Source organism: Piliocolobus tephrosceles, chromosome 18, assembly GCF_002776525.5.
Source record: "Piliocolobus tephrosceles isolate RC106 chromosome 18, ASM277652v3, whole genome shotgun sequence".
Lineage (NCBI taxonomy): Eukaryota > Metazoa > Chordata > Mammalia > Primates > Cercopithecidae > Piliocolobus > Piliocolobus tephrosceles.
Genome location: NC_045451.1, coordinates 31,431,702 through 31,459,272, shown reverse-complemented (window position 1 = coordinate 31,459,272; position 27,571 = coordinate 31,431,702). Strand labels below are relative to the sequence as shown.

General features: G+C 44.6%; 1 protein-coding gene across 7 annotated transcripts in view; it reads right to left on the bottom strand.

Annotated features, from left to right (window-relative positions):
- Positions 1-26,135, bottom strand: part of MRO (maestro) — a 31,806-nt gene extending 5,671 nt beyond the window's left edge. The window contains exons 1-6 of one of the 7 annotated variants that reach the window (XM_023207460.2): positions 26,064-26,135; positions 20,198-20,319; positions 8,058-8,160; positions 5,936-6,082; positions 4,359-4,541; positions 695-850 (exon numbers count right to left, since the gene is read on the bottom strand). In XM_023207460.2, the coding sequence (XP_023063228.1) occupies positions 695-850; positions 4,359-4,541; positions 5,936-6,082; positions 8,058-8,156 (585 nt within the window). In that variant the 5' untranslated portion in view covers positions 8,157-8,160; positions 20,198-20,319; positions 26,064-26,135. Of the gene's footprint in view, positions 1-694; positions 851-4,358; positions 4,542-5,935; positions 6,083-8,057; positions 8,161-16,422; positions 16,437-20,197; positions 20,320-20,510; positions 20,533-26,063 lie in introns of those variants that run through there. The other 6 variants (XM_031934553.1, XM_023207458.1, XM_023207459.1 and 3 more) reach the window with 6 other exon arrangements.
- Positions 26,136-27,571: the final 1,436 nt, after the last annotated feature.

Sequence of the window (27,571 nt, the reverse complement as noted above, 5' to 3'; positions counted from 1 at the left end):
GGGCACCTGTAATCCCAGCTACTCAGCAGGTTTAGGCAGGAGAATCACTTGAACCCCAGAGGCTGAAGTTGCAGTGAGCTGAGATCCCACCATTGCACTCCAGCCTGGGCATCAAGAGCAAAATTCTGTCTCAAAAAAAAAAAAAAAGAACAAAGAAAGAGAGAGAAGGAAGGAAGGAAGAAGAAAGAGAAAGAGAAAGAAAGAAAGAAAGAAAGAAAGAAAGAAAGAAAGAAAGAAAGAAAGAAAGAAAAAAGAAAGGAAGGAAGAAAAAGAAAGAAAGAGAAAGAGAAGAAAGGAAGGAAAGAAAAGAAAGAAAAGAAAAGCAGCTATAGGTGGGAAATCTATACCAAGCACAATGACAAAAGCTAATTGGGCATGAATAAATATCCTCATTATGTGGGCTGCTGTACCATTGATTAAATCTGTGCCTCTCTGCCCCCAACCCCATTACCCTGAGCTTATCTAGCATTGACAGGTACTGGGCTTGGGCAGGTGGGGCAGACGGAAAATAACACTCTTGCTCAAATAGAGATTACACAGTGAAGAGGCAGCTTGTCTAGGATGCATACAGAAATGCTGCTAAGTATCTACAGCAGTGCTAGCAGGAAACCCAGGGTCTGGTGTCTCAACTCGCAACTCCCTTTATGAATAGCATGGAGATGTCACTCTGTTGGTTGCAGAGTCAAGGTCTTACCTTGGCAACCTGGGGGTTTCTGTCCTGTAAATGGATCAGGAGGGAATCTCGTGTCTGCTTAACCTGACCGGTGAAAAATTTTTTCCATTTCCTCCCGGCAAAGGCAGCCAATTGCCCAAACAAAACAAAGGCCGAGTATCTCAGACTGTCGTTCTCCTGTGGTCCCCGTCGACAAAACAGTAAGAAAGCCAGATCATTACCAAAAGGCAATTGCATCTGAACACATCACAGCCATCAATCAGAACACATCACAGCCGTCAATCTTGGCTGTACATTACAGGGTGGGCGGTGAGATCTGGTCTAAAGCACTTAGCTGGGTGGGTGGGGATGGCTTGAAGAGGGCCCAAAGGCTCCAGTGAACCTCTTCTCCAGCAGACGAGAGGACTAGCCTGGGAAATCACTAGTGCTACTCCCACCTTCCCAGATTTTTTGTTCATTATTTCATGTTTTGGAGATAGAACACATTTGTAAAGTTCCCAAAATTCAAAATAACCAAAAAGCTTTATAGAAAAAGTAGATCTACTTCCTACTCCTCTCCATCGGCTACCAAATTTTCCTCCCCACAAGCTAATAAAGTTATGTTTTGTGTGTATCTCTCCTGAAAATAAAGAAGGAAGATGTATATCGTGTGATCCTTTCCCTCTTCTCTACATAAATGGAAGCACATGCCACTGTTGTTATGCAGCTTGAGTGTTCATCAGTCTGAGAGCTCTTTCTATGTCCATACACAAAGGAGTTTTCATTTTTCTTTTCCTTTTCTTTTTTCTCTTTTTGTTTTCTGCACGAAAATTCATTCAACCAGTTTCCTGTTTATTACTCCAGCATTTTTGCCAAGTCTCTTCTCTTTGCTTTTGGTCTCAGTTTCTCCTATCTGCAGTAGACGTAATAATCATGTTTCTTCCCTCAACACCCTCCCACCTCTCCCTGATTCCAGTCTGATTGGTTGGTTTGTCCCTGAGTGCATTTCAGTGGACTCCACCCTCTCTTTCTTTCCAAGGTGAGCTGTTTGGTCCAAGTATTACCTTTCCAGGTGAGGAGAACAAGGCCCAAGGCACTTAAGGAACTTGCCCAAAATCACACTGTCAGGTAACAGAGCCAGTATAGTAACCCAAACACCTGACTCCTGGTGCACGGGTTTTGTAGTCTAAGTCCTCCTCCAGGTAAACCAAAGGGAGGAGGCTGGGATGGGCCTTCATGGGGGGAAGGAGCACCAAGAACTTGGGGTCACAGAGACCCAGCAAGACTGAGGACCACTAATGGTATCGTAAAGTATATTTTAAAAATTTAGCACATGATGCATACCGAAATTGCCTTAGGATTGCATTTTATTTTATTTTTTTTAGACACAGCATCTTGCTACATTGCCCAGGCTGGCCTCCAACTCCTGGGCTCAAGTGACCCTCCTGCCTCAGCCTCCTGAGTAGCTGGGATTACAGGCACACACCACCACGCCTGGCTTAGGGTTGTATTATCTTCACTGCTCTATCAGTGAGGGTGTGTGTGTGTGTGTTTAACTAATTTTAATGGAGAATGTACCCCATCCAAAGCCATACCCTAATGCTATAAGATGTATAGACACGTAAAACAGATGCCCGTCCTCCTAGAGACGGGCCTCAGATAGTGAAGAGTGCTATCTGTAATCGAGATGTAAACTATCAGCAAATAGCTCTGCATAAGAATTTCTGTGTTTCTACGTGGCCAGGGATTTCTGCTCAAAAATTCCAGGCAACCAGGGTTTTTAAAAACGGTTGAAGGCCAGGCACATGTCTCATGCCTGAAATCCCAGCCCTTTGGGAGGCTGAAACAGGAGAATTGCTTAAGCCCAGCTAGAGACCAGCCTGGGCAACATAGCGAGACCCCATCTCTACAAAAACTACAAAAATTAGCCAGGCATAGTGGCATGCACTTGTGGTCCCAGCCACTCAGGAGGCTGAGGTGGGAGGATCGCTTGAGCCTGGGAGGTTGAGGCTGCAGTAAGCTGTGTTCCTAGGCCACTGCACTCCAGCCTGGGCAATACAGCGAGACCCTGTCTCAAAAAAAAAAAAAGTGGTTGAACGACAAACAAGTTCTGGAAGTTCAGATGGCACCTCCAAGAGATTTAGAGCCATTTCCCCAGAGACATCTGCTTACACTCCAGTGTGGTAAGTAGGGACCTTTCCTCGCTCCCTCCCCAGAGAGGACTGGCTTACATTCAAGAGCAAAAATCCCTCTGTGTCTCTGGAGCAGGTGGGACACATGTGCCCAGCTCCTATATGAGCTCCAAGTTACATAAGGTCAAGGCCTCTTCTCCCTTCCTGTGCTGCTGACACATCTGGCTCTCACCATGTGGCTCCAGAGAGAATTAGGGCTTGGGGACATGCTGCAAATCTCTCTGGGAGTAAATAAAAGGTCTGTTCGCTGTTCTGTAGTCTTGTCTTTCAGGGACAGAATAACTGGCAGGCTAACTTGTTAGCTTGCAGTCAGGGTCTCTGACTCTTCTCAGTTTCAGACTGAACAATGTGCCAGTGCACTTTTTGCTTAGCCTGACTTGTCATCTGAGAGTTAAGAGTGCAGCCCTATAGTCAGAGGAGCTGGTGGCATGGCTACTTCCTGGCTCTGTGAACTTGGGCAAGTTCTAACCTTTCTGTGCCTTGGTTTCCTTGTCTACAAAGTGAAGATAATTTCAGCGCCCATCTCACAGGGTTATTGTGAAGATTATATGAGATGATTCATGTAAACTGCCTAGCACTGTGCCTGGCACACAGTGAGGGCTCACTAAATGCTAATCATTGCTATTGCCACATTTATAAGAGAGCATTGACTACATGTTAGTCAATCAGCGTACATATGCCCACTTCTCTGTTAAGATGAATACTCGCCAGGCGCAGTGGCTCACACCTGTTATCCCAACACTTTGGGAGGCCGAGGCAGGTGGGTCACTAGAGCCCAGGAGTTTGAGACTAGCCTGGGCAATATAGTGAAAACCCATCTTTACCAAAAATACAAAAATTAGCCAGGCGTGGTGGCATGTGCCTGTAGTCCCAGTTACTTGGGAGGCTGAGGTGGGAGGATCACTTGAGCCCAAAAGGCGGAGGTTGCAGTGAGCCGAGATCACGCCATGGCACTCCAGCCTGGGCGACAGAGTGAGACCCTGTCTCAAACAAACAAAAAAACCCTTGAGGGGTAGAGATAAAATTCTATGCATCTTTATATGTCCTCCCAACCCTAGCACAGCACTAGTCTCTCAACAAGATGTGTTAATAAATAAGTGAATAATAGAGACCTTGTTCCCACAGCAACAAACCACCCACAGCTCACTTTTTTTTGTTTTCTTTTTTTTTTTTGAGATGGAATCTTGCTCTATTGCCAGGCCGCAGTGCAGTGGTGCGATCTCGGCTCACTGCAACCTCTGCCTCCCAAGTTCAAGTGATGCTCCTGCCTCAGCCTCCCGAGTAGCTGGGACTACAGGCGTGTACCACCAGGCCCAGCTAATTGTTTGTATTGTAGTAAAGACAGGGTTTCGCCATGTTGGCCAGGATGGTCTCTGTCTCCTGACCTCATGATCCGCCCACCTTGGCCTCCAAAGTGTTGGGATTACAGGCATGAGCCACCACGCCCAGCCCCACAGTCACATTTCTAATCCCACTTTGATTTCAATAAAGCAGTATTTTTCCAATTTACTTACATCATCTAATAAAGTCCTGGTCTGAAGTGTGATGTCTATGAAGAAGGAACCCAAACCTTTCCCCTGAATCTTGCCCAGAACGACGGTCAGAGTCTTCATACTCTCATGGATGACTTCCAAACTCACAGGATCATACAATCCGTACACCAGCAGGTCAAGGACAATTTTCTTATGCTTTCTCACCTGTCACCAAGGTTTGAAAAGCATTAATAGCACAGGAATTGCTCCCCATGGGTTGAAAAGCAACCCCACATCTAGGCTACTAATAACCTAGGACTTGAATTAAGAGACCAAGGGTTTTTTTCAAGATCTGCACAACTCTCATTAAAATAGAAAAGCTCCATTAGCCCAACCCAAGAGCCCAACTCAGCTTAGAAAGGAAAACAAAAAGAGTGATCTGGAGTGTGGCATGTGGGTGGGTGAGGCTGGGTAGGGCTCTTCAAATAGGGCAGCAGACCTGGGTGATCTTGGGGCCTGGGGAGAACTAGGTACCTTTATAGTGGGGAGGAGACAAAATGGGCACTGAAGTTGGCAGATGGTAAAGGAGGAGGTGGAAAAAACATCTTTTATGAAACAAACATAAATTACTAGAAAAAAAATCACTTAAATTCATCAGGACGGGTAACAGCTGTGAGTTTATCCTTCCTGCAGCTCTGTCTCCCACAACTGATATTGCTGAGGTGACATGAGTCTAAGATGGCCCTGAATGGGTGACACCTTGAATGAGTCTCCTCCCCTTGAGTGCAGAAGGAACCTGTGACTCGCTTCCAGCCTACGGACATGACTTTATATTGCATAAGACTCTTTTTTTTTTTTTTTTGAAATGGAGTCTCGCTCTGTTGCTCAGGCTGGAGTGCCTGGTGTGATCTCTGCTCATACCTCAGCCTCCCGAGTAGCTGAGATTGCAGGCATACCTGGCTAATTTTTTGTATTTTTCCAAAAATACAAAAGAGATGGGGTTTCATCATGTTGGCCAGGCTGGTCTTGAACTCCTGACCTCAAGTGGTCCGCCTGCCTTGGCCTCCCAAAGTGCTGGGACTGCAGGCATGAGGCACTGCAGCCCAGCCCATAACACTCTATCATAGCAGACAGGAGGAGGCAACACCTTCCTGCTGGCCTGGAGGAAGCGAGTACACATCTACACATCTACAAACATCTCATTTGGTCTACATAATGCTGTGAGAGAGTGGCTTCCAGGCATTGAAAGTGGCCCCTGGCATACAGCAGTCAAAAAAACAGAAACCTCTGTCCCGCAACAGGAAGTAACTGAATTCTGCCAACAACTATGTAACCGAACCCTGAGCTTCAGGAAGGAATGCAGTCTGGCAGACACTTGATTGCAGCCTGGTGAGATCCTGAGCAGAGGACCCAGCTGAGCTACACCTGGGCTCCTGACCAGCGAAAACTGAGATAATCAACATGTGTCGCTGTAAGCTGCTAAGTGTGTGCGGTGCTTTGTTCCGGGATGATAGATAACTAATACCTCAGAGACCATACTCCAGCCCTGGAGTCTCCACACCAAGAGGGTTGGAGAGGCATGGGGGGCTGGCTGGCTGAGCCCCACTCTCCTTCCCTACCTTGTCAGGGGCTTCACAGGCCATGGTTCCCAGGCCTCTCATTGCCATGTGACGCTTTTTAGCATTGGGGTCCCGAGCTCTTTCTGCCAAGATGAAAAACACATTCTTCAGAGGCTCCCGCTTCTGGAACCTCAGTTTCCAAGAGACCTGGGTGATGGGTCAAAAATGTATTAATTTGGGAGTGTTCAGAGTCATACCCAATCGCAACCCCAATCCCTCCCTCTAAAGAAAATCCCGCGATGGCCTGCTCAATTTTACCCCTTCATTCTCCTACTAAAAATGCCTGGGTTTTGTTGGAAATGTACTCATTTGGTCTACATAATGAATAAATTGATGGAGAAAGAGGGCAATAAAGATAATGCAGGCTGGTGTTGTGGTAGGTTTAGGAGATTATGGGGAGAGGCTCTAGAGCAGCTATGGGTGTGATAGAAGTTGAAAGAAAGAAAGACTTGATCAGTGTTGATGTGACCTGGGAATAGGGATCCGTTTCACAGGGAAAGGAGTGCCGTTACTCCTCAAAGAGCTCCCTTTACCCCTTCTTTTCCAGCTCTTTCCCATTTTTCTGCTCTCCTTTGTAGCCAAATGCTTTGAAAGACTTCTATACTTGTTTTCTCCCGTTTGTCTCCTCCCATTGCCTCTTGAACCCTCTGCAATCAGGCTAATGTCCCCTCACCCCAACCCTGCCATATGGCTAATTCCAAGGGTCAGTTCTCAGTAGTCATGTTACTCAACCTCTCAATAGCACTTGATACAATTAGCAAAGCATATCTGCAAACATCTAGTACATATCTACAAACATTTCAGGACCGATCTAGTGCACATCTACAAACATTTCAGGGCACTTAAAGGATGTCCCAACTCCAGAATGCATGCATCTGAACATGCAATTAAGAGCAGGAAAAGAAATTCATGAATAATGCAAATTGGGGAACACTGTGTGTCTGATGCAGAAACCTGTACTTTAAGAACTAAACTCTATCACTCCTGTAATCCCAGCACTTTGAGAGGCCGAGGAAGGCGGATCGTCTGAGGTCAGGAGTTCGAGACAAGCCTGGCCAACAAAGCAAAACCCCGAAACCCCATCTCTATAAAAATACAAAAAATTAGCTGGGCGTGGTGGCGGATGCCTGTAATCCCAGCTACTTGGAAGGCTGACGCAGGGAGAATTGCTTGAACCTGGGAGGTGGAAGTTGCAGTGAGCTGAGATCACACCATTGCACTCCAGCCTGGACAACTGAGCAAGACTCCATCTCAAAAACAAACAAACAAACATAAACACTGAACTCGAAGTAATTGCAGGGCCAGGGATGGGGCAAGAGATAGGCTAGTCTCTGAGCCTTTGTAGTAAGCCTGTGAGCTCTCATGCAGGAAGACCCTGGTGTGCAGCAGGACCCAAAACACAGCAACATGTACTAGAGTCAGAATCAAGATGTTGAAAGATCCAGACAAGATCAAAGAAGACAAAAGCCACCTCCCCACCATCCTTAGAGAGGGGCCTAGAGCAGGAGGCTGGCTTGAGATTCAGCTATCTCAGTAGTGCTATGGATGAGATTTGGTGATTTCCAAGCTTCATTAGTATTCCTGGATTTTCATTACAGTTCATTCCTTTTTTATCTAACTTTTTTTTTTTTTTTAAAGACAGCGTCTCACTCTGTTGCCCAGGCTGCAGTGCAGTGGCACGATCTCAACTCACTGCAACCCCTACCTCCCAGGCTCAAGCGATCCTCCCACCTCAGCTCTGAGTAGCTGGGACTACAGGTACATGCCACCACGCCCAGCTAATTTTTGTATTTTTGGTAGAGACAAGGTTTTGCCATGTTGCCTAAGCTGGTTTAGAACTCCTGAGCTCAAGTGATCCACCTGCCTCAGCTTCCCAAAGTGCTGGGATTACAGGCGTGAGCCACCACACCATATTTGTATTATTGAGTTAGCAGCAAGTTATTCTCAGCTAATCTTCTTGTCATCCTTTAAACGTCCTATCCATGTTAAAAGGACTGTCATCAAAGTTTTTTCAGAAGGAACTTCAGGGGAGCAGGACTAACTAACCACAGACCAAGCAAACATACATCTTACAAAACAGCTGCTGGGAGGAGAAATGTGTTCATAATATTTTGTGTCAGACCTTGGAAAAGAAAGATATCATTGATGTCCTTTTCTGCTTGGGCTGGGAAGTAGGGATGGAAAGGGGCTGGCCCAGGATTCTCCTCTGTCTTTGGTCCATGGAACTAAAAAAAAAAAAAAAAATCACATGAGCCACAGACACTCAACATCAACAAACATTGTTGTACAATGCATTGTGCTGGGGTAAGAATATTAAGAGGCAGCAATCCTGAGGCCTGTCTTTAGGAACCTTCCACCGTGGTGAGGAGATAGAACAGTCACATAGATAAATAGCAACCCAAGGCAGCCCAAGAGGAATAGCAGCTTGGGGCTCAAGGGAGATCTGCCCTCTGGTTCCCCACTCCATTCTGCAGATTTCTTTTATCACTATCACCAAAGAAGTAAAATGCAGATTCCCAGGCTCTGCCCACAGAGTTCTCATGAATTGAAATACAGAGTAGCCTCAAATTTTGTGTTTTTAAAAGTTCTCCAAGAACGTAAATTGGTACCTCTTTTTAGAGAGGATTCGGCACTATCTCTTACCACTTTAAAGCACACATAATTGGCGATTCTTTAATCCTTTAGAAATTAGCACATCATATGCTCAAAGATATACACAAAGGATAGCCACCATAGCGCCGTAATAAACAATATGGTGTTCTTTAATGGTTTGGGCAGGGGAAGGGGGAGCGGGGCAGGGGTTTGAGACAGGGTTTTACTCTGTCTCCCAGGCTGGAGTGCAGTGGCAGGAACACAGCTCACTGCAGCTTCAACCTCCCAGGCTCAAGCAATCCTCCTGCCTCAGCTTCTGAGTGGCTGGGGCCACAGGTGCATGCCACCACACCCAATTAATTTTTTTTTTTTTTTTTTTTTTTTACGTTGTCCAGTCTTGTCTCAAACTCCTGGGCTCATGCAATCCTTCTGCCTCAGTCTCCTAAAGTGTTGGGATTATAGGCTTGAGCCACTGTGCCCAGCCAATGGTTTGAACATAAATAAATTACATATATTACAAGTATACAACTTTACAAAAACTGCTATGCAATCACTAAGAAGAATATTAGGCAGATCAACATGTGCTAAAATAATCTCCATGATATAATTTTGAGTGAAAAGTGCAAATCCATGTGTACAGTATTTTACCACTTGTGTAAAATCAAAATGAGGGCAGGAAATACATATGTACATATATGCTTGCATATGCATAGAAGGAGGAAAAATACCCAAGAAACATTAAGAGAGATGACTTCTGGGCTGGAAATCCGAGGAATTGAAATTGGAGGGAAACTTACTTTTTTCACCCTTTTTTGCATATGTACAGCTTGTAATTTTACCATCTGCATGTGTTATTGAAAAGGTATAATATACATAAACATAGCTTACCAAGTGATTCTGATCCACAGCCTGACTTGGGACCAACTAGTACAAACCAGCACTTCTCAAACTTTAATGTGCACTAAAATAATTTGAAGATCTTGTTCAGTGTGTCTGCAGCGGGAACTCGAGATTCCGCCTTTCTTCCAAGCTCCCAGAGGATGCCAAGCAGGTACTATGCTTTGAGTGGCAAGGGCATAAAGTTAAGAGCCACTGGAGCCGAGAGAGGACCATGGGCTGGAACAGCTGGTGGAGACTTCCCAAAGCACACTGGTGAGCTTGGAAGCAGAGGCAGAGCATATATGACACTTTGGGATTCAACGGGATCCCATGCAGTGTCATGGTGATGGTAGCAGTAACGATTAAAATAGTAGGAGAGAGGTAGAACATAGGCTACAGGGGCTAGTTAAAGGCCAGCTGTGGAAGACTCTGACTCCTAAAGAGCTTGGTTTCAAATGTGCTTTGTAGATATGAGTACCCTGATGATTTTCTTTTAATTTAGGTGAAATCCATGTAACATACAATTAGCCATTTAAACAATGTTCTGCAACCACCACCTCTGTCTAATACCAAAACTTTTTCATCACCCCAAAAGAAAACCCTGCACCCATTAGGCATTCATTCCCTATCCCATCTTCCCCCAGCCCTGGGCAATGTTAATCTGCCTTCTGTCTCAGTGGATTTACCTGTTCTGAATATTTCACATATATGGAATCATACATTATTGTGATCATTTATAACTGGCTTCTTTTTCTTAGTATATTGTTTCTGAGGTTCATCCATGTTGTAGTATGTATCAATATTTTGTCCTTTTTTATGGCCAAATAATATTCCATTGTATGGTTATACCACAATTTGTTTATGCATTCACCTGTTGATAGGCACTTGGGCTGTTTCTGTGTTTTAGCTATTTTGAATAATGCTACTATGAATATCTGTGCACAACTATCTGTTTGGGTATCTGCTTTCAGTTATTTGGGGTATATACTTAGAAGTAGAATTGCTGAGTCATATGGTAATTCTTTTTCTTTTCTTTTTTTTTCTTTTTTTGAGACAGAATCTTACTCTGTCTCCTAGGCTGGAGTGCAGTGACTCACTGCAACCTCTGCCTCCTGGGTTCAAGGGATTCTCTTGCCTCAGCCTCCCTAGTTGCTGGGATTACAGGCGCACGTCACCATGCCTGGCTAATTTTTGTATTTTTAGTAGACACAGGGCTTTGCCATGTTGGCCAGGCTGGTATTCAACTCCTGACCTCAAGTGATCCCCTACCTCAGCCTCCCAAAGTGTCAGGATTATAGGCGTGAGTCACCAAGCCCAGCCATCCTATGGTAATTCTATGTTTAACTTTTTGAAGAACCACCAAACTGTTGGTTACACCATTTTACATTCCCACCAGCAATGTATGAAGGTTCCAATTTCTCCACATCCTTACCAACTTTTATTTTCCATTATTATTGTTATTTATTATTAGATCCACCTTAGTAGGTATGAAGTGGTCTGTCCTTTGTGGTTTTTATTTGCATTCCCCTAATGACTAATGAGGCTAAGCGTCTTTTCGTGTGCTTGTTGGTGATTTATATCTTCTTTGGAGAAATTTCTATTCAAATCCTTTGCTCGTTTTCCGTTGGGTTGTCTTTTTCTGAGTTGTAAGAATTCTTTATGTATTCTGAATACTAGACCATTATCAGATATATGATTTACAAATATTCTAGCCCATTCTGTGGGCTGTCTTTTCACTTTCTGGATAATGCCCTTTGTGCACAAAAGTTTTGATGAAGTCCAATTTGTCTATTTTTATTGTTCTTACTCATGCTTTTAGTGTTATATCTATGAATCTATTGCCACATCTAAGGTCATGAAGATTTACCCCTTTATGTTCTTTTAAGCGTTTTACATAGTTTTACCCTTTCTATTAGGTCATTGATCCATTTTGAGCTAATTTTCATATATAATATGTGGTAGGGGTTCAACCTCATTAGAACCATTGACTTGTATATGTTTTGTGTTTTACTTTTTTTAATAGGAGAAATGGCAGGCAAGCAGCTGCAGCCATTCTTAACCCCGGCTACCTTAGGATCACCTGAGGAACTTCTAAACATCCAGACCAAGTCTACCATTATCTCCAGAGAGGGCCCAAGGCATCAGTATTTTTTAAAGCCCACCAAGTAATTCCAGCAGGCAGTCACTGAACTACAGTGACCAGTGACCAACTGTCTTGGTTTTCCCAGGGCTGGGGAGCTTCCAGGGACATGGGACTTTCAGTCCTAAAGCTGGAAAAGTCCTGGCCAAACCAAGACACACTGCTCTCTGATACAACCTGACCCTTTTCAACAGCTGTACTTTGGAACATTTGACTTCCTTGATCTGGAGGTGCATGGGGACTTGATTTCTCTGCCGTCCTTGCCCCCCAGGTAGATTTGGTCCATGAAACCCTAGGTGGATTTACTCCATTCCGGAGAGGTCCGTGACAACACTCCCTCACCCCATAACTTCCAGGACCTATATCTCCTTCATATCTGGCCAACAGGAATCTTCTCACCACTGCAAGGGGGAACCAAAATAAAACCCCAGAAAATTGCATCCCCACCAATTAGCGAGAGTTTCTCTTTCCATCAGTTACCTGGCTGAACCGAGATTCTCTGTTTGCTTCAAGGTATTCCCACAGGCTTCCTCATTAAACCAGTGGCTCTCACACTTCAGTGTGCATCGGAATCACCCAGCAGACTTGTTAAAACATTTTGATTGTTGAAACAGCAATCAAACTATGAACCCATGAAACGGGGTAGTTTTGGTGGAAGGAGCTCAGGCAGTCCCTATGGTGATAGTTATAGATCTGGTAGTGGAAACAGTGGATATGGTAGCAGAAGGTTCTAAAAACAGAAGAAAAGGAGGCTGGGCACGGTGGCTCACACCTGTAATCCCAGCACTTTGGGAAGCCGAGGTGAGTGGATCACCTGAGGTCAGGAGTTCGAGACCAGTCTGGTCAACATAGTGAAACCCCATCTCTACTAAAAATACAAAAATTAGCTGGGCATGTTGGCGGGTGCCTGTAATCCCAGCTACTCGGGAGGCTGAGGCATTATGATCGCTTGAACCCGGGAGGCAGAGGTTGCAGTGAGCCGAGATTCCCAGGCCCAGGCCCCAGAGTTTCTCATTTTGGGCATCGGCAGCAGGGCCTAATAATTTCTATTTCTAACAAGCTCCCAGGTGACACTGGGATGTGACTGGTTTGGTGACCACACTTGGAGAACCACTGCATTAACAGAAAGAAACTACGGCAGTACAGTGTTGCTTCTCTCCAGAATAAAGGGATTTTAAAATTCACATTGAGGATGGAGCTGGAGGTCATTATTCTAAGCAAACTAACACAGGAAGAGAAAACCAAGTACCACATGTTCTCACTTGTAAGTGGGAGCCACACATTGAGTACATATACACACACAAAAGGCAACAGACACCAGGGTGGAGGGCAGGAGGAGGGTGAAGAGTGAAAAACTACCTGTCGGGTACCATGCTTATTACCTGAGTGACAAAACAACCCATACTTCAAACCCCTGCAAGACACAATTTACCTTTATAACAAGCCCACACATGTACCCCTGAAACTAAAATAAAATTTAAAAAGTTTAAATTCAGTGCTGGAGAGGATGTGGAGAAATAGGAACACTTTTACACTGTTGGTGGGACTGTAAACTAGCTCAACCATTGTGGAAAACAGTGTGGCAATTCCTCAAGGATCCAGAACTAGAAATACCATTTGACCCAGCCATCTCATTACTGGGGATATACCCAAAGGATTATAAGTCATGCTGCTATAAAGACACATGCACACATATGTTTATTGCAGCACTATTCACAATAGCAAAGACTTGGAATCAACCCAAATGTCCATCAGTGACAGACTGAGTTAAGAAAATGTGGCACATATACACCATGGAATACTATGCAGCCATAAAAAAGGATGAGTTCGTGTCCTTTGTAGGGACATGGATGCAGCTGGAAACCATCATTCTCAGCAAACTATCGCAAGAACAGAAAACCAAACACTGCATGTTCTCACTCATAGGTGGGAAATGAACAATAAGCTCACTTGGACACAGGAAGGGGATCATCACACACCAGGGCCTATTGTGGGGAGGGGGGAAGCAGGGAGTGGTAGCATTAGGAGATATACCTAATGTAAATGACAAGTTAATGGGTGCAGCACACTAACATGGCACATGTATACATATGTAACAAACCCACATGTTGTGCACATGTACCCTAGAACTTAAAGTATAATAATAAAAAAAAAATTTTTAATTTGGCTCACATAGAGCCAAAAAACACGCTTGGTTGTTTCTTTCTGGGGCTTTTCTTTAAATAACTTTATGTTTCAATAGAACCTAAAAATTCTCAGGTCAGATGCTCCGGATCAGAGCCAACAGGTGCCTGACAATGGGTACAGGGAGCCTAAAAGAAGCAAAACTCCTGTCCCATGTTGAAGGAGGGGTTGAACACAATCTTCCTTTAGACAAATAGGACTGGTGATTTATATTAGCATATTTGTGAATTTGAATAGCATTAAGATTACCTTCAAAAAAAAAAAAAAAAAAGCTCAAAGTGGAGGTAAAGCTGTGACCCAGTTGCCCCCAGCCTGACTCGGGCCATCACCATCTGCCCCTGCAGCCAGTGACAGGGGCAAGACCCATGGGAATCAGGGCAGTTGAGAAAACTGGTTCTTGGTGGCCTGAGCTTTGAAACTACAGAGGCCAGTTTAAGAGACCATTTTGAGGAATGGGGCACACCCACAGATTGTGTGATAATGAGAAACTCCCAAACAAAATATCTCGGGGGCCTTGGTTTTGTGACTTACGCTGGTGCAGCAAAGTGTGCTCAACCACACAAGGTTGATGGGCATGTAGCGAAACCAGAGACAGCTGTTTCTAGAGAGGGTTCTGTAAAGCCTGGTGCCCATCCAACAGTACAGACAATGTTTGCCGGGCACGGTGGCTCACGCCTGTAATCCCAGCACTTTGGGAGGCCGAAGTGGGCGGATCACGAGGTCAGGAGATCGAAAGCATCCTGGCTAATACGGTGAAACCCCGTCTCTACTAAAAATACAAAAAAATTAGCCGGGCATGGTGGCAGGCGCCTGTAGTCCCAGCTACCCGGGAGGCTGAGGCAGGAGAATGGCGTGAACTCGGCAGGCAGAGATTGCAGTGAGCCGAGATCGCGCCACTGCACTCCAGCCTGCGCGACAGAGAGAGACTCCATCTCAAAAAAAAAAAGAAAATATTTGTTGAGAGTAATAAGGAAGAGACAGAAGAATATAATTTGAGAGACTCCTTTGAAAAGTGTGACAAGATTGAAACCATAGAAGTTATGAACCAGGCACAGTGGCTCACGCCTGTAACTTCAGCATTTTGGGAGGCTGAGGCGGGCAAATGACTTGAGCTCAGGAGTTCGAGACCAGCCTGACCAACGTGGTGAAACCCTGTCTCTACTACAAATACAAAAGTTAGCTGGGCATGGTGGTGCATGCCTGTAATCCCAGTTACTCAGGAGGTTAAGGCAGGAGAATTGCTTGAACCCAGGAGGCAGAGGTTGCAGTGAGCTAAGATCATGCCACTGTACACCTGGGTAACAGAGCGAGACTCCATCTCAAAAAATAATAATAATAAATAAAAAAGTTAGGGAAGCCAGGCAGAGTGGAAAACAGGATTTGCTCTTGTAACTTTTGATGATCATGAAACAATTGATAAAATTGTTGTTCAGATATACTATGCTATTAATGGGCATAATTGTGAAGTAAAAAGAGTCCTTTCTAAATGAGATGGAGTCTACTGGGTCATAAAAAGGTCACGGAAGTGGATCTGTCAACTTGGCTGGTCGTGGAGGAAACTTTGGAGGTGGTGAAGGTAATTGTGGCCGTGGTGGGAACTTTGGTGGAAAGGAGGCTATGGTGATGAAGGTGATGGCAGCAGAGACAGTTATGCAGGAGATGACAGTGGATAGAATGGATTTGGAGGTGACGGTTGCCACTATGGGTGGTGATCCTGGTCATAATAGTAGAGGGGACCATGGTGGTGGTGGACCAGGATATGGAAACCAAGGTAGTCCATATGGTGGCAGTGGTGGATGATATGATGGTTACAATGAAGGAGGAAATTTTGGTGGCGGTAACTATGGTGGTGGTGGGAACTATAATGATCTTGGAAACAGCAATCAAATTATGAACCCATGAAACGGGGCAGTTTTGGTGGAAGAAGCTCAGGCAGTCCCTATGGTGATAGTTATGGATCTGGTAGTGGAAACAGTGGATATGGTAGCAGAAGGTTCTAAAAACAGAAGAAAAGGAGGCTGGGCACGGTGGCTCACACCTGTAATCCCAGCACTTTGGGAAGCCGAGGTGAGTGGATCACCTGAGGTCAGGAGTTCGAGACCAGTCTGGTCAACATAGTGAAACCCCATCTCTACTAAAAATACAAAAATTAGCTGGGCATGGTGGTGGGTGCCTGTAATCCCAGCTACTCAGGAGGCTGAGGCATGATAATCTCTTGAACCCAGGAGGCAGAGGTTGCAGTGAGCCGAGATCATGTCTCTGCACTCTAGCCTGGGGGATAGAGCGAGACTCTGTCTCCAAAAAAAATAAAAAATAAAAACAGTAGTAAAGGGCTACAGTTCTTTTTTTTTTGAGACGGAATCTCGCTCTGTCGCCCGGGCTGGAGTGCAGTGGCCGGACCTCAGCTCACTGCAAGCTCCGCCTCCCGGGTTCACGCCATTCTCCTGCCTCAGCCTCCCGAGTAGCTGGGACTACAGGCGCCCGCCACCTCGCCCGGCTAGTTTTTTGTGTTTTTTAGTAGAGACGGGGTTTCACCGTGTTAGCCAGGATGGTCTCGATCTCCTGACCTCGTGATCCGCCCGTCTCGGCCTCCCAAAGTGCTGGGATTACAGGCTTGAGCCACCGCGCCCGGCCTGGGCTACAGTTCTTAGCAGGAGAAAGAATGAGAAGTTTTGGGAAAGCAGCAAGTTACCTTGAAATAGTCATCCCAAATGCATTAGAGGAACTGTAAAAATCTGCCACGGAAGGAACAATGATACATAGTTAGAAAACTTACTGTAGCTTAAACAGAAAACCCTTCTTGTTCAGGACTGTCATAGTCACAGTTTGCAAAAAGTGCAGCTATTGATAATGCAATGTAGCATTGGCTAGATGCACATCCCTATGGTCTTTTACCTGCTGTAGCTTTTTCTTTTTCTTTTCATTACATCAGGTATATTGCCCTGTAAATTGTGGTAGTAGTTCCAAGAATAAAAAATTAAGGAATTTTTAACTTTTCAATATTTATATAGTTCAGTTTTTCCACATTTCTGAACACTTTAACAAAATACAGTTTTGAAGGTGTTTTCATTTGAGTTAACAAATAAAGAAGACCATTGTGAATTACTATTTTGCATAAATTTTGCTAATGTTAACTGTAAAGAAACACCAGCTGACTTGCAGTTTAAGGGAATTCTCTTCTCCCCATTTCCAAACTATGATCTGAATGGGTGCTGACATGTGGAGAGAATAGATATTTGTATGCTTCCAATGTCTGTTTTAGATAAATAGGATTGGGTATTTAAAGTAGCATATTTATGAATTTAATAGCATTAAGATTACCTTCAAATGAAAAAATCTCAAATTTCAAAATCAAAATAAAGAAGCAAAACTCCCTCAAGCTCAGGGCCCACTCACCAAGGAGGGCACGGGCCTCATTATAAAACAGCTGGTATCTCTGTTCCAAGGCATAAGAAAATCATGCCTGAAGCTCCTTTCCATTGGGAAGGAAAACAAACCTGCTCCCCTGTTCTTTCTGCTTGACTTCTCTTCCAAGATTAGCATAACAGCTAAGGGCTTTAGCCAGCCAAGGCAGCTTCCCCAGGCTTCAGAAATCAAGCAGCCAGCCTCGCCTTCATAGGCGTAAGTAGAACTCAAGGTCATGCTCCCCTTCGGGGCAAAGTAAATGAGAACTGAGTGGCTCCACCTGGAAGATACGATCTGTGGTTAGAGAAACTCATACAGAGTTCCATCTTGAGCTCACTACTTCGTCTAGCAAACCCTGCCTCCCCAACACAAGAAAAAAACTGTGATGTCGTTTTATCTCACAGGTTGTCAGGGATCATCTCAATCTTGGGTGCGGGAAAAGTAAAGCATTTCTCAGTGTTGGCTGCGCCTTCTATATCAGAATTCCCCGGGGTACGTGTTATAAATTCCAAGCCAGAGGTGGGTGCAGTGGCTCACACCTGTAATCCCAGCACTTTGGGAGGCTGAGCATCCCTTGAGCCCAGGAGTCCGAGGCTGCCGTAAGCCACGATTGCGCCACTGCACTCCAGCTGGGTTGACAGACCAAGATCCTGTCTCTAAGAAATAAAAAATAAGGCCGGGCGCGGTGGCTCAAGCCTGTAATCCCAGCACTTTGGGAGGCCGAGACGGGCGGATCACGAGGTCAGGAAATCGAGACCATCCTGGCTAACTCGGTGAAACCCCGTCTCTACTAAAAAATACAAAAAACTAGCCGGGCGAGGTGGCGGGCACCTGTAGCCCCAGCTACTCGGGAGGCTGAGGCAAGAGAATGGCGTAAACCTGGGAGGCGGAGCTTGCAGTGAGCTGAGATCTGGCCACTGCACTCCAGCCTGGGGACAGAGCGAGACTCCGTCTCAAAAAAAAAAAAAAAAAAAAAGAAATAAAAATAAATAATAATAAAAATAAAAACTCCAGGCCTGCCCCAGAACAATTGGATCTAAATCTCAGGGAGTGTTGGGCCTGAGCATTGCACTTTTTGTAGATAGTGCCTAGCAATGCTACAAGCATGCTGATATAGAAGAACCTCTATCCTGGAAATTAAATAAACTCCGCTAGGCTGAGTCCATGCAGTAGTAGAAACCATGGAAGTCAGGGAGGGAGCTGGGGGCGAGGGATGAGAAAGGGAAGGAGGTCAGTGTCTATGCAGAGAACAAGAGATTGATACCATATGTTTGTGAAGCACTTTGAATTTCACTTTAAAAATAAAATTAAAATCACAGCAGCTGTTTGTCTATGATTTATGCAACTTTTCCAAGATGCTATTCTTCAGTTAAGTTTCCTTAAAAAATAAAACAAATTAGGAGTTAAATCAAGGTCACAAGGCCCCTCGCCAGAGCCTTGTGTTTCCTGTACTCACAGCTTCTTAAAGGACTCCCCCCACCCCCACGCCCTCCTTGCCTGCAGTGCCTCCCTCCTTTCTAAAACATTAAGTCCTTTACACCCAATCCAACAAAAACAAAAGGATCATTCTCATCTGTTGCAACACAGGATCTCAGAGAGGATCGTTTTAAACACACTGTGAATTAAGGTAGTATACAGATTCCAAGACTTCTTAGAGTGTTCTAACTCCTCCTCCAAGCCCACTCACCCGTACACCACAGGCATTCTTTCCTAGGAGAATTACATTTTCTGGTGGGTTTCTATGGTCACCACACGTGCCTAACCTTGTATAACCAAGACCAGGAGGTCACCTCGCCATTTTGCAAGCCAAAGACACAGCTAGCTCTGCTTCTAGTTTTACTCATCTCTGTACACATTCTTCAGCCAATTCTTTCTCTGAAACATACTCCTGAGTGAGCTATGTGCAGACCCCCTGGTTTTCACCAACCCCACGACCCCAGCTGGGACTTGTGTTCACTGCCATGTTGTGCTTATACCTGATCTCACTGAAGATACGTGGATTTGGGGTAACTTAGAAGACTGTTTTACGCTTTACACTGACTCCAATCTGCTTTTGCAAACTTGAATAATTCTGACTCAAAATATTAGATTTTAGATCAATAATCCTTTTATTTATTGAAGCCAAAAGGTATATTATGAAGGCCAAAATTATAAAACACTTTGATTTTATCTCCTTATCTGTAAAATGAGCAGAAGAAACTGTTAGATTGCTTAAAAATCCTTCCAACACTGAACTTATAAATCACAATAGTAGGCTGAGTGTGGCGGCTCACGCCTATAAATCCCAGCATTTTGAGAGGCCGAGGCAGGCAGATTGCTTGAGATCAAGAGATCAAGACCAGCCTAGGCAACATGGTGAAACCCCGGCTCTACTAAAAATACAAAAATTAGCCAGACAAGGTAGTGCACACCTGTAGTCCCAGTTACTCAGGAAGCTGAGGCAGGAGAATCACTTGAACCCAGGAGTCAGAGGTTGCAGTGAGCCGAGATTGTGCCACTGCACCCCAGCTTGGGCAACAGAACAAGATCCTGTCTCAAAAAATAAAAATAAAAATAAATCGTCTTCATTTTAGAAAAGAAAAAACTGGGGCTTAAAGTAATGTTGAACAATTAACTCAAAGTCAAATAGTAGTGGCAGAGCAGATTTCAGGACTCTGAAAGCTATCCTTTCAGTCACTGTACTAGAAGCCTAGGTTCAGCTGCCTGGCAATGTCCTGTGTGCTGAACCAGGGAAGACAGACCGCATAGACATTTCAGTTTAAAGTGTCAATATCTTCCCTGCGTCCCTGTCATTCTATTATATTGCTGACAGTAGAATGATCTATAACCCATCTATTGATCAATTAACATAGTTTGTGAAAAGCAAACAAAATCAGCTTCCTGGTCAACATTGCCCACTTCAGTTTTACAAAGAGAACATTACCAAACAGCTATCCCCTAGAGGTTGAACTCCCTCTGATACCGGTGACCAGAGTGACATTCCAGAAAGGTTTTGGGAACCCAAGTGCAGCCAGGACACCTCCCGCTGCATCTGGGCTGCCCCGGCCAACAGTGTCCCTTACCTGCGGCTCCTGCAGGCGGCTGCCACGTGATGAACCCGAGCCCGTTCCGGACTCGGGAGGGCTGCTTTCCCGGGTAGTAGCCAAATGTGATGACTCGGCTAAATTTTCCCAGCCCTGAATTCCTAACATACAAGAAGGGAAATTAGGAGGTGACGCAGGGTCTGTTCAGGATAACGGGTCGGCACAGAGTGATGGAAAGTCAGAATCAAATAAGAGGGGAAAGTCAAAGTTTATAGAGTATTGGGGCGGGAGTGGGAATTGTTCTGGAATGAAACCGACATGAATACTGTGGGCTGGCACAAGCATCACTTGCGCCCTTTGCTTCCCCACGCCATGCTGAGGTGTTTTTCCTTCTCCTTGCTGTGATATCCCCCTCATTCTTCCCTCACATCAGCCTGACCGACACTTTCTGCAGAAATTCTGTAGACGGCAATTCTGGGGACCTTCCCTCTGCCCCAAACAAAATGGCCCTGTCATGGCCCGTTCCCTCTGCGGCCGCGAGATGGCGGCATGACTCAATGGACCGGTTCCAGGAGGCCTCTGCACAGAGATGCCGCCATGGCTGCCTCCTTCCTTACATAATCCTATTAGAGCGCATTTAATCTAAGGATGGGACACTGTGTTCCATGCCAGGCAGACTCATCGTGACTGATTGTTGCACCAGCAACAAGAGCTTTAACCGTTGACGTCCCTTCCTGCTCAAGAAACACCATATGTCCTGAAAGGAGCGATTTAAGCTCTCAAAATGATTTATTGGTAAAAAGCAAAGCAAAATTAAAATCAGGGAACTACAGCACCTGCAGAATTTAGGAGCCTCTCTCCCTCATCATCCCTCCTTCCCCGGACTCTCCAACCACGTGCATAAATCTATTTATCAATAATTAGTTATCGTCTCGCTCTGCCTTTCCGTATGCCTTTCTGTCATACGGAAAATATGTCCTAAAAGAAAAAAAGAACAGTTATATTTTTGAAGATGGAGGAGCTTATTGTTATGCTAATAGATAACATTCAATGAAAACTTCTATGTGCCAAATGTTGGGATAAATATTACATAGACTATCTCATTCAATTGTTACATCAAACTGAAAGTTAATACTCCTACTATAGTCTCCATTTTAAGGCTGGAGAAACTGAGGCACAGGGAGATTACCTTGACAAAGGTCATGCAGTTAATTCGTGGCAGAGTTAAAATTCAGCCACAGGCAGGCTAATGTGAGAGCTTGGACTCAGCCATGATGCTATGCAGTGGACTGGTCTAGAAAACCCAATGAGGAGATAAGCAGAAAAATATAAACCAGAGAACTATGTCAGAGTGGAATATGAAAGAAAAAAGGCAGAAAGAAAGAAAATCGATCCTGCTGAGAAAATAAGAAGAATGAGGCTAAAACACCACCCTTTTCAGATTAAGTTACAAGGGCACCACTGTGACATTTGAGGACACAATTTCAATAGAGTGATAGAGAAAGGAAGCTAGGCTGCAAAACTAAGGGGTTATGAGGAAGAAGCAAATTGAGATGTCTTGCTGCAAAAGGAAAGCGATAAATAGACTAGAAGAGACAGCAAAGTCAGGCAAAAGCATTTTGGTTTTCTTGTGTGCTTTTTAAAATGGAATAAAGCCTGGCCTTGTTTGAAAGTGGTTGCAAGGGAGCCCTAATATGTGGGTGGTGCCAAGTAGTGGTAATAGGAAGAGGTGGAGGGGGGCATCAAGGGCACAAAGGAAAGGGTTAGCTCTGGAGGAGGAAGAAAGGTGGCTGCCTCTGTCTGCAACTGGGAGACAGCCACAGAGATGAAGACACATCAACATGAAACTGAGAGGAATGGGCGAGTTCAGTTCTTCCAAAACAGCTTTAATCTTTTCAGTAAAACCAGAGTGAGGTTATCGGCCAAGAGTGAGAATGAGGTTTATATGGCCATAATCTATATACTGAACTAATCCATGTAGTGCTTAGAATGACCAAAAAGGTAATAAGATTATCCAAAGAACAGAGGAGACTGGAGAAGGGAAGTCCGAAGTATGACTGTAAAGATTCTCTGCAGAATCTCCTTTGTGAACCAGAACTGAAATTTACATCCCCTCCTCCCCTCCAACAGAAACATAACAGGCACACTATTAATAATCCCTTGTGTCTAAAGTTTCTTTGTATTCAAGTTTTAAGACATTGGACAGAGAAATAGTATCTTCTCTACTGCTAAATAAGAGAACTAATATGCAGATAAATTTTCCTGTTTGGCTTAAAATTACAAAGAAAATCAGGGCCAGAACTGGAATTGATATCCAGGAACCTCTCTGATACTTGCACAGTGCTGCCTTCAGCTCTGCTAAACAATTCTCATAAAGGGCCTGGATGCAGCTAACTGCCCCTAGAGAATCCCAGACACAGCACAAACACGGGAAGCATCAAAATCAACTCATGATGCCCACAAGAGTCTAAGATTCTCCTTATGTGGCCCTGGGTCACAGTGCAGTTCTTTGGAAATTAGAGGGCAAGTTTGATAACTTGATTGCAACATATTTGTATACCGATAACACGATGTCTTTAAAAGAACACACCATAATTATTTAATGTAAGGGTTTAATGACTCTATTTTCATTCTCAATTAACATTTCCTTATTGCCAGAAGTACACTGGGGCTGACACAACTGGAAAAAGCAAAGAGGGTAATTATTTAGCCTGCATTACTGATGAAAAGGGCAACAGGCAAAGCTAAAGCAATCCACAATTCACCTTCTGTTTAGACGGAGATAAGGACAAAAGAGAGTCACCAATCAAAATGGTTTATCTTCAGTTTCAGGACTTTTAGAAGCACTTCCCTGTGTGTGTGCGTGCACAATGTGTAATCAGGAAATTTATCTTTTTTATTTCATTTCTTTTTTTTTTTAAATGAGACAGAGTCTCACTCTGTCACCCAGGCTGGAGTGCAGTGGCAGGATCTTGGCTCACTGCAACCTCCTCCTCCCAGGTTCAAGTGATTCTCACCCCTCAGCCTACCGAGTAGCTGGGACTACAGGCGCCTGCCACCACCCCGGCTAATTTTTGTATTTTTGAAAGAGACAGGGTTTCACCATGTTGGCCAGACTGGTCTCCAACTCCTTGACCTTAGGTGATCTGCCCGCCTCTGGGATTACAAGCATGAGCCACCGCGCCCGCCAGGAAATTTATCTTAAAGGGAGAGATTTAAGTTTCCTCCCTCTCATCTTCTTTCAGGAAATACATCCCCCGCACCCCGCCCTCCAGCTAAGCGAAACCCTCTCTTGATTTTCACTTCTAAAAAGAAATAAAATCAGCCACCTCCTTAGCCACAGGTTGTGATTACCAGCTTCTCATTCTTTCTTTCTTCCGGTGTTTACTGAGATCCTGCTTCCATGGAAGCAGAGTGCTTGGCAGGTGGGACCAATACTCAGACTGCGCTCTCCAGGAGAATCGACCAGCAGCGGACTTGGGACTGGGGCTTATGTGCCCACAGCGCAAGGTAGGAATTGATAAGAGCCAAGGAGAGGAGGTGATAATGAGTCAAAGGGCAGTCACTAGGGAAAACCCTTCGTAGAGGATTCCACTCCTGTGCTCAGTGAAACCAGTTAGACCGAGATGAGAAACGCCTCCCAGGAGGCAGGCTCAGTGAGAACACGAGGCCATGAAAGCACGCCAGCTAGCCACCCGGATGAGCCACCTAACCTGACTCCTCCACAATCCACTCGCCTCCAAGGTGGACAGCCTTGGGAGACTCTTCCCAAACTTCATGCCACATTTGCTCCCCACTCCTCTACCTACGTGTCATAATCTAAAAACAAAGGTATTTTGGCTGCTAGTCTTTGAATGAAATAGATGCTGCAGGAAGAAGCACTGGGGGCTTCAAACACCCTCCAGCACATGGAGACAGGAGTGCCCCATGGCCCAGGTCTCCTCACGCCCAGATGCACTTCTCCAAACTCTGTAAACAGTAAGCTGTCTCATCCAACCCTCCATCTGGCTGTTATGCCTTCTGTTTTCTCTATTTTATTATTTGATAGTTACTATTGGTGCCAGAATGCGAGAAAAAATTCAAGCTCTTTCTGTAGCCTCTTGGCCTGGGGTAATCTCTGAAAATGATTTGCCTATCCCTTGACCCAGAAAACTCCACAAAATCATGCAAACCAAGGGGTTCAAATCTTTATGTTACCTTTAAGAACACCCATGTAACTGTGCAGGCCATCAAGGTATGCATACCCCAAAAAACACCAAGTACCTGAAAGATGTCACTTTCCAGAGGCACTGTGTGCCTTTCCATCATTACAAAGGTGGAGCTGGCATGTGTGCCCAGGCCAAACAATGGGGCTGGATGCAGGCTTGGTGCCCAAAAAAAGTGTCGAATTTTTGCTGCATGTGCTTAAAAATGCAGAGAGCAATGCTGAACTTCAGGGTTTAGATGTACATTCTTGGATCATCGAACACATTCAGTTGAACAAAGTCAAGATGTACACCGTATTTACGGAGCTCATGGTCAGATTAACCCGTATGAGAGATCCCTCTGCTGCATGGAGATGATCTTCGCTAAAAAGGAACAAATTGTTTCTAAACCAGAAGAGATACTTACACACAAGAAAAAGGCATCCCACAAGAAACTGAAGAAATGACACAGCCTAGGAATACATTCAGTATAAGATAATTGCAAATAATAGTTTAGCCAGGCATGGTGGCTCATGCCTGTAATCCAAACACTTTGGGAGACTGAGGTGGGAAGATCACTTGAGCCTAGGAATTTGAGACCAGCCTAGGCAGCATAGGGACACCCCCACACCCCCATCTCTATAGTTAAAAAAAAATTTTTTTTAATTACCCAGGCAATGTGACATGTACATGTGGTCCTTAGCCACTTAGGAGGCTAAGGCGGGAGGATTGCTTGAGCTCAGGAGGTCAAGGCTAAAGTGAGCCATGATTGTGTCACTGCACTCAAGCCTGGGTGATAGAACAAGACACTGCCTTTACTTTTCTTTTATTCTTTTCTTTTTTTTTTTCTTGAGACAGAGTCTTTCTCTGTCACCCAGGCTGGAGTGCAGTGGTATGTTGTTGGCTCACTGTAACCTCTGCCTCCCAAGTTCAAGCAATTCTCCTGCCTTAGCCTCCCGAGTAGCTGGGACTACAGGTGCATGCCACCATGCTCGGCTAATTTTTTGTATTTTTAGTAGAAATGGGGTTTCACCATGTTGACCAGGCTGGTCTCGATCTCCTAAACTTGTGATCCGCCCACCTTGGCCTACCAAAATGCTGGGATTATAGGCGTGAGCCACCACATTCAGCCAAGACACTGTCTTTTAAAAACAAAGTTTAAAAAAAAAAAAAAAAGGCCAGGAGTAGTGGCTCATGCCTATAATCCCCACACTTTGGGAGGCCGACACAGGAGGATCACCTGAGGTCAGGAGTTCAAGACCAGCCTGGCCAACGTGGTGAAACCCCATCTCTGCTAAAAATACAAAAATTAGCCAGGTGTGATGGTGCATGCCTGTTATCCCAGTTACTTCAGAGGCTGAGGCAGGAGAATCACGTGAACCTGGGAGGCAGAGGTCGCAGTGAGCCAAGATGACACCACTGCACTCCACTCCAGCCTGGGCCACAAGAGTGAGACTCCATCTCAAAAAATAAAAAATAAATAAATAAAAATTAAATTAAATTAAAATTAAAAAAATAAGTTCAAGTTTAAATGCCTTTCCTACCTGAGATATTAATTACTCCCATACCATCACCAACACCCCACTTCCAAAAGGTAATCGTGAACTTCTGTAAACATTTTTCAGTTGAACTGGTTAAGTCTTTAGCAATCAATCAACTGTGTTGAACTACAGTGTCTAGCAGAATCAGTTGAATCCTGAGACTGTTCTGTGCTGTCTTACCTGAGCTAGGCCATGAGGAGCACAGCGTGGCTAGCTTCTCGCTCTGTGCTCATCCTGATGAAGGGTGAATATGAATCAGCCTAGAAACGTCTCTGTCCTTTAAACAAGCTTGCAGTGAACAATAAACCACATTTTGTCCTTGAGGATGAAACATAGGCCAGATTAGAGTTTTATCACAAGAGAGAAATACATAATAAGGCCTCTGCTATCTGCCCCTGATAATTGCTAACGATACATTCTAAATGATGCAGTTTTGCAAACTTCTAAGATTCTCACGTTACATTTCCTATTTGTGCAAGGGCCCAGTGAGAAAGCTATACATGCTTTATTGTGGAAGAGAACAGAATCAGTAAACAGCACCATGAGACGTCAAACCAATCCTGCAGACAACTGTTAAGAGCAGACAATCCTACTCTTAACACCTCAAAGTGTTCTTAGGCTATTTGTCATTTTCTCCTCTCAACCTTGGAAAGGGGGTCATTCTTGTGCTTCTTTGACATACAGGGAAACTTGGGGGAGTGGGGAAGAGTGAGTGGGGAACTTCCCCCAAAGTCTCAAAGCTAGGTGAAAGGGTTGGGATCTAAATGTTTGGCTTCCTCTTGAGCTTTGTCCAGCCAGAGTCATTCTATGGATTCTGCCTTTCACCTCTAAAGGCAGAATTCTTATTCCCATGGGCTTCCTTCCTCCCACTTTTTAAAAAATCTTTTCTCAACTTGTTTTCTTCTCTGCGCCCCACCCCGCCACCTGCCTTGTTTCTATTTTAAGTTTGTTTTGAGCATTGCTTAACATATTCCTTCCTCTTGAACTAACCATAGTCTTAACATTCCACGGCTTATCCTTCAATTTTACACTTACAGTAGAATCCAGTCAAATCCCACAAAGCGACAAACATGTAGGCATTTATGATGAGAATCATGAGTAGTCATTTTTTGATGAGACTAGGAGTGATGTCAGGCACAATGTGACCAATAAAACAATAAACCTATGCCCAAAAGTGCTTTACCATGCCTGCTGCTGTCATAAAGATCCAGTCTATTATTGGAACTGTTGACTGTTCTTTAAGAGATTGGAGAAGACTCTAAGATTAGAACGATTTTTTTATATACCCCACAACAGATACATTACAACAATCTTGTCTTTGATCCTATAATACCAGCTTCCCACCACAACTCCATCACAGTATTACTGTACCTTTCCCATTATTGTTCATTTAATTTCTCCAGTAAATAACAAAAGAACAGCCAGGCACAGGGGGTCACACCTGTAATCCCAACAATTTGGGAGGCCAAGGGGGGGACGGGTCACCTGAGGTCAAGAGTTCGAGACCAGCCTGGCCAACGTGGCAAAACCTCATCTCTACTAAAAATGCAAAAATGAGCCAGGCATGGTGGCATGCGCCTGTTGTCCCAGCTACTGGGGAGGCTGAGGTGGGAGAATCACTTGAACATGAGAGAATAACTTGAACCCAGTAGAAGGAGGTTGCAGTGAGCCAAGATCGTGCCACTGCA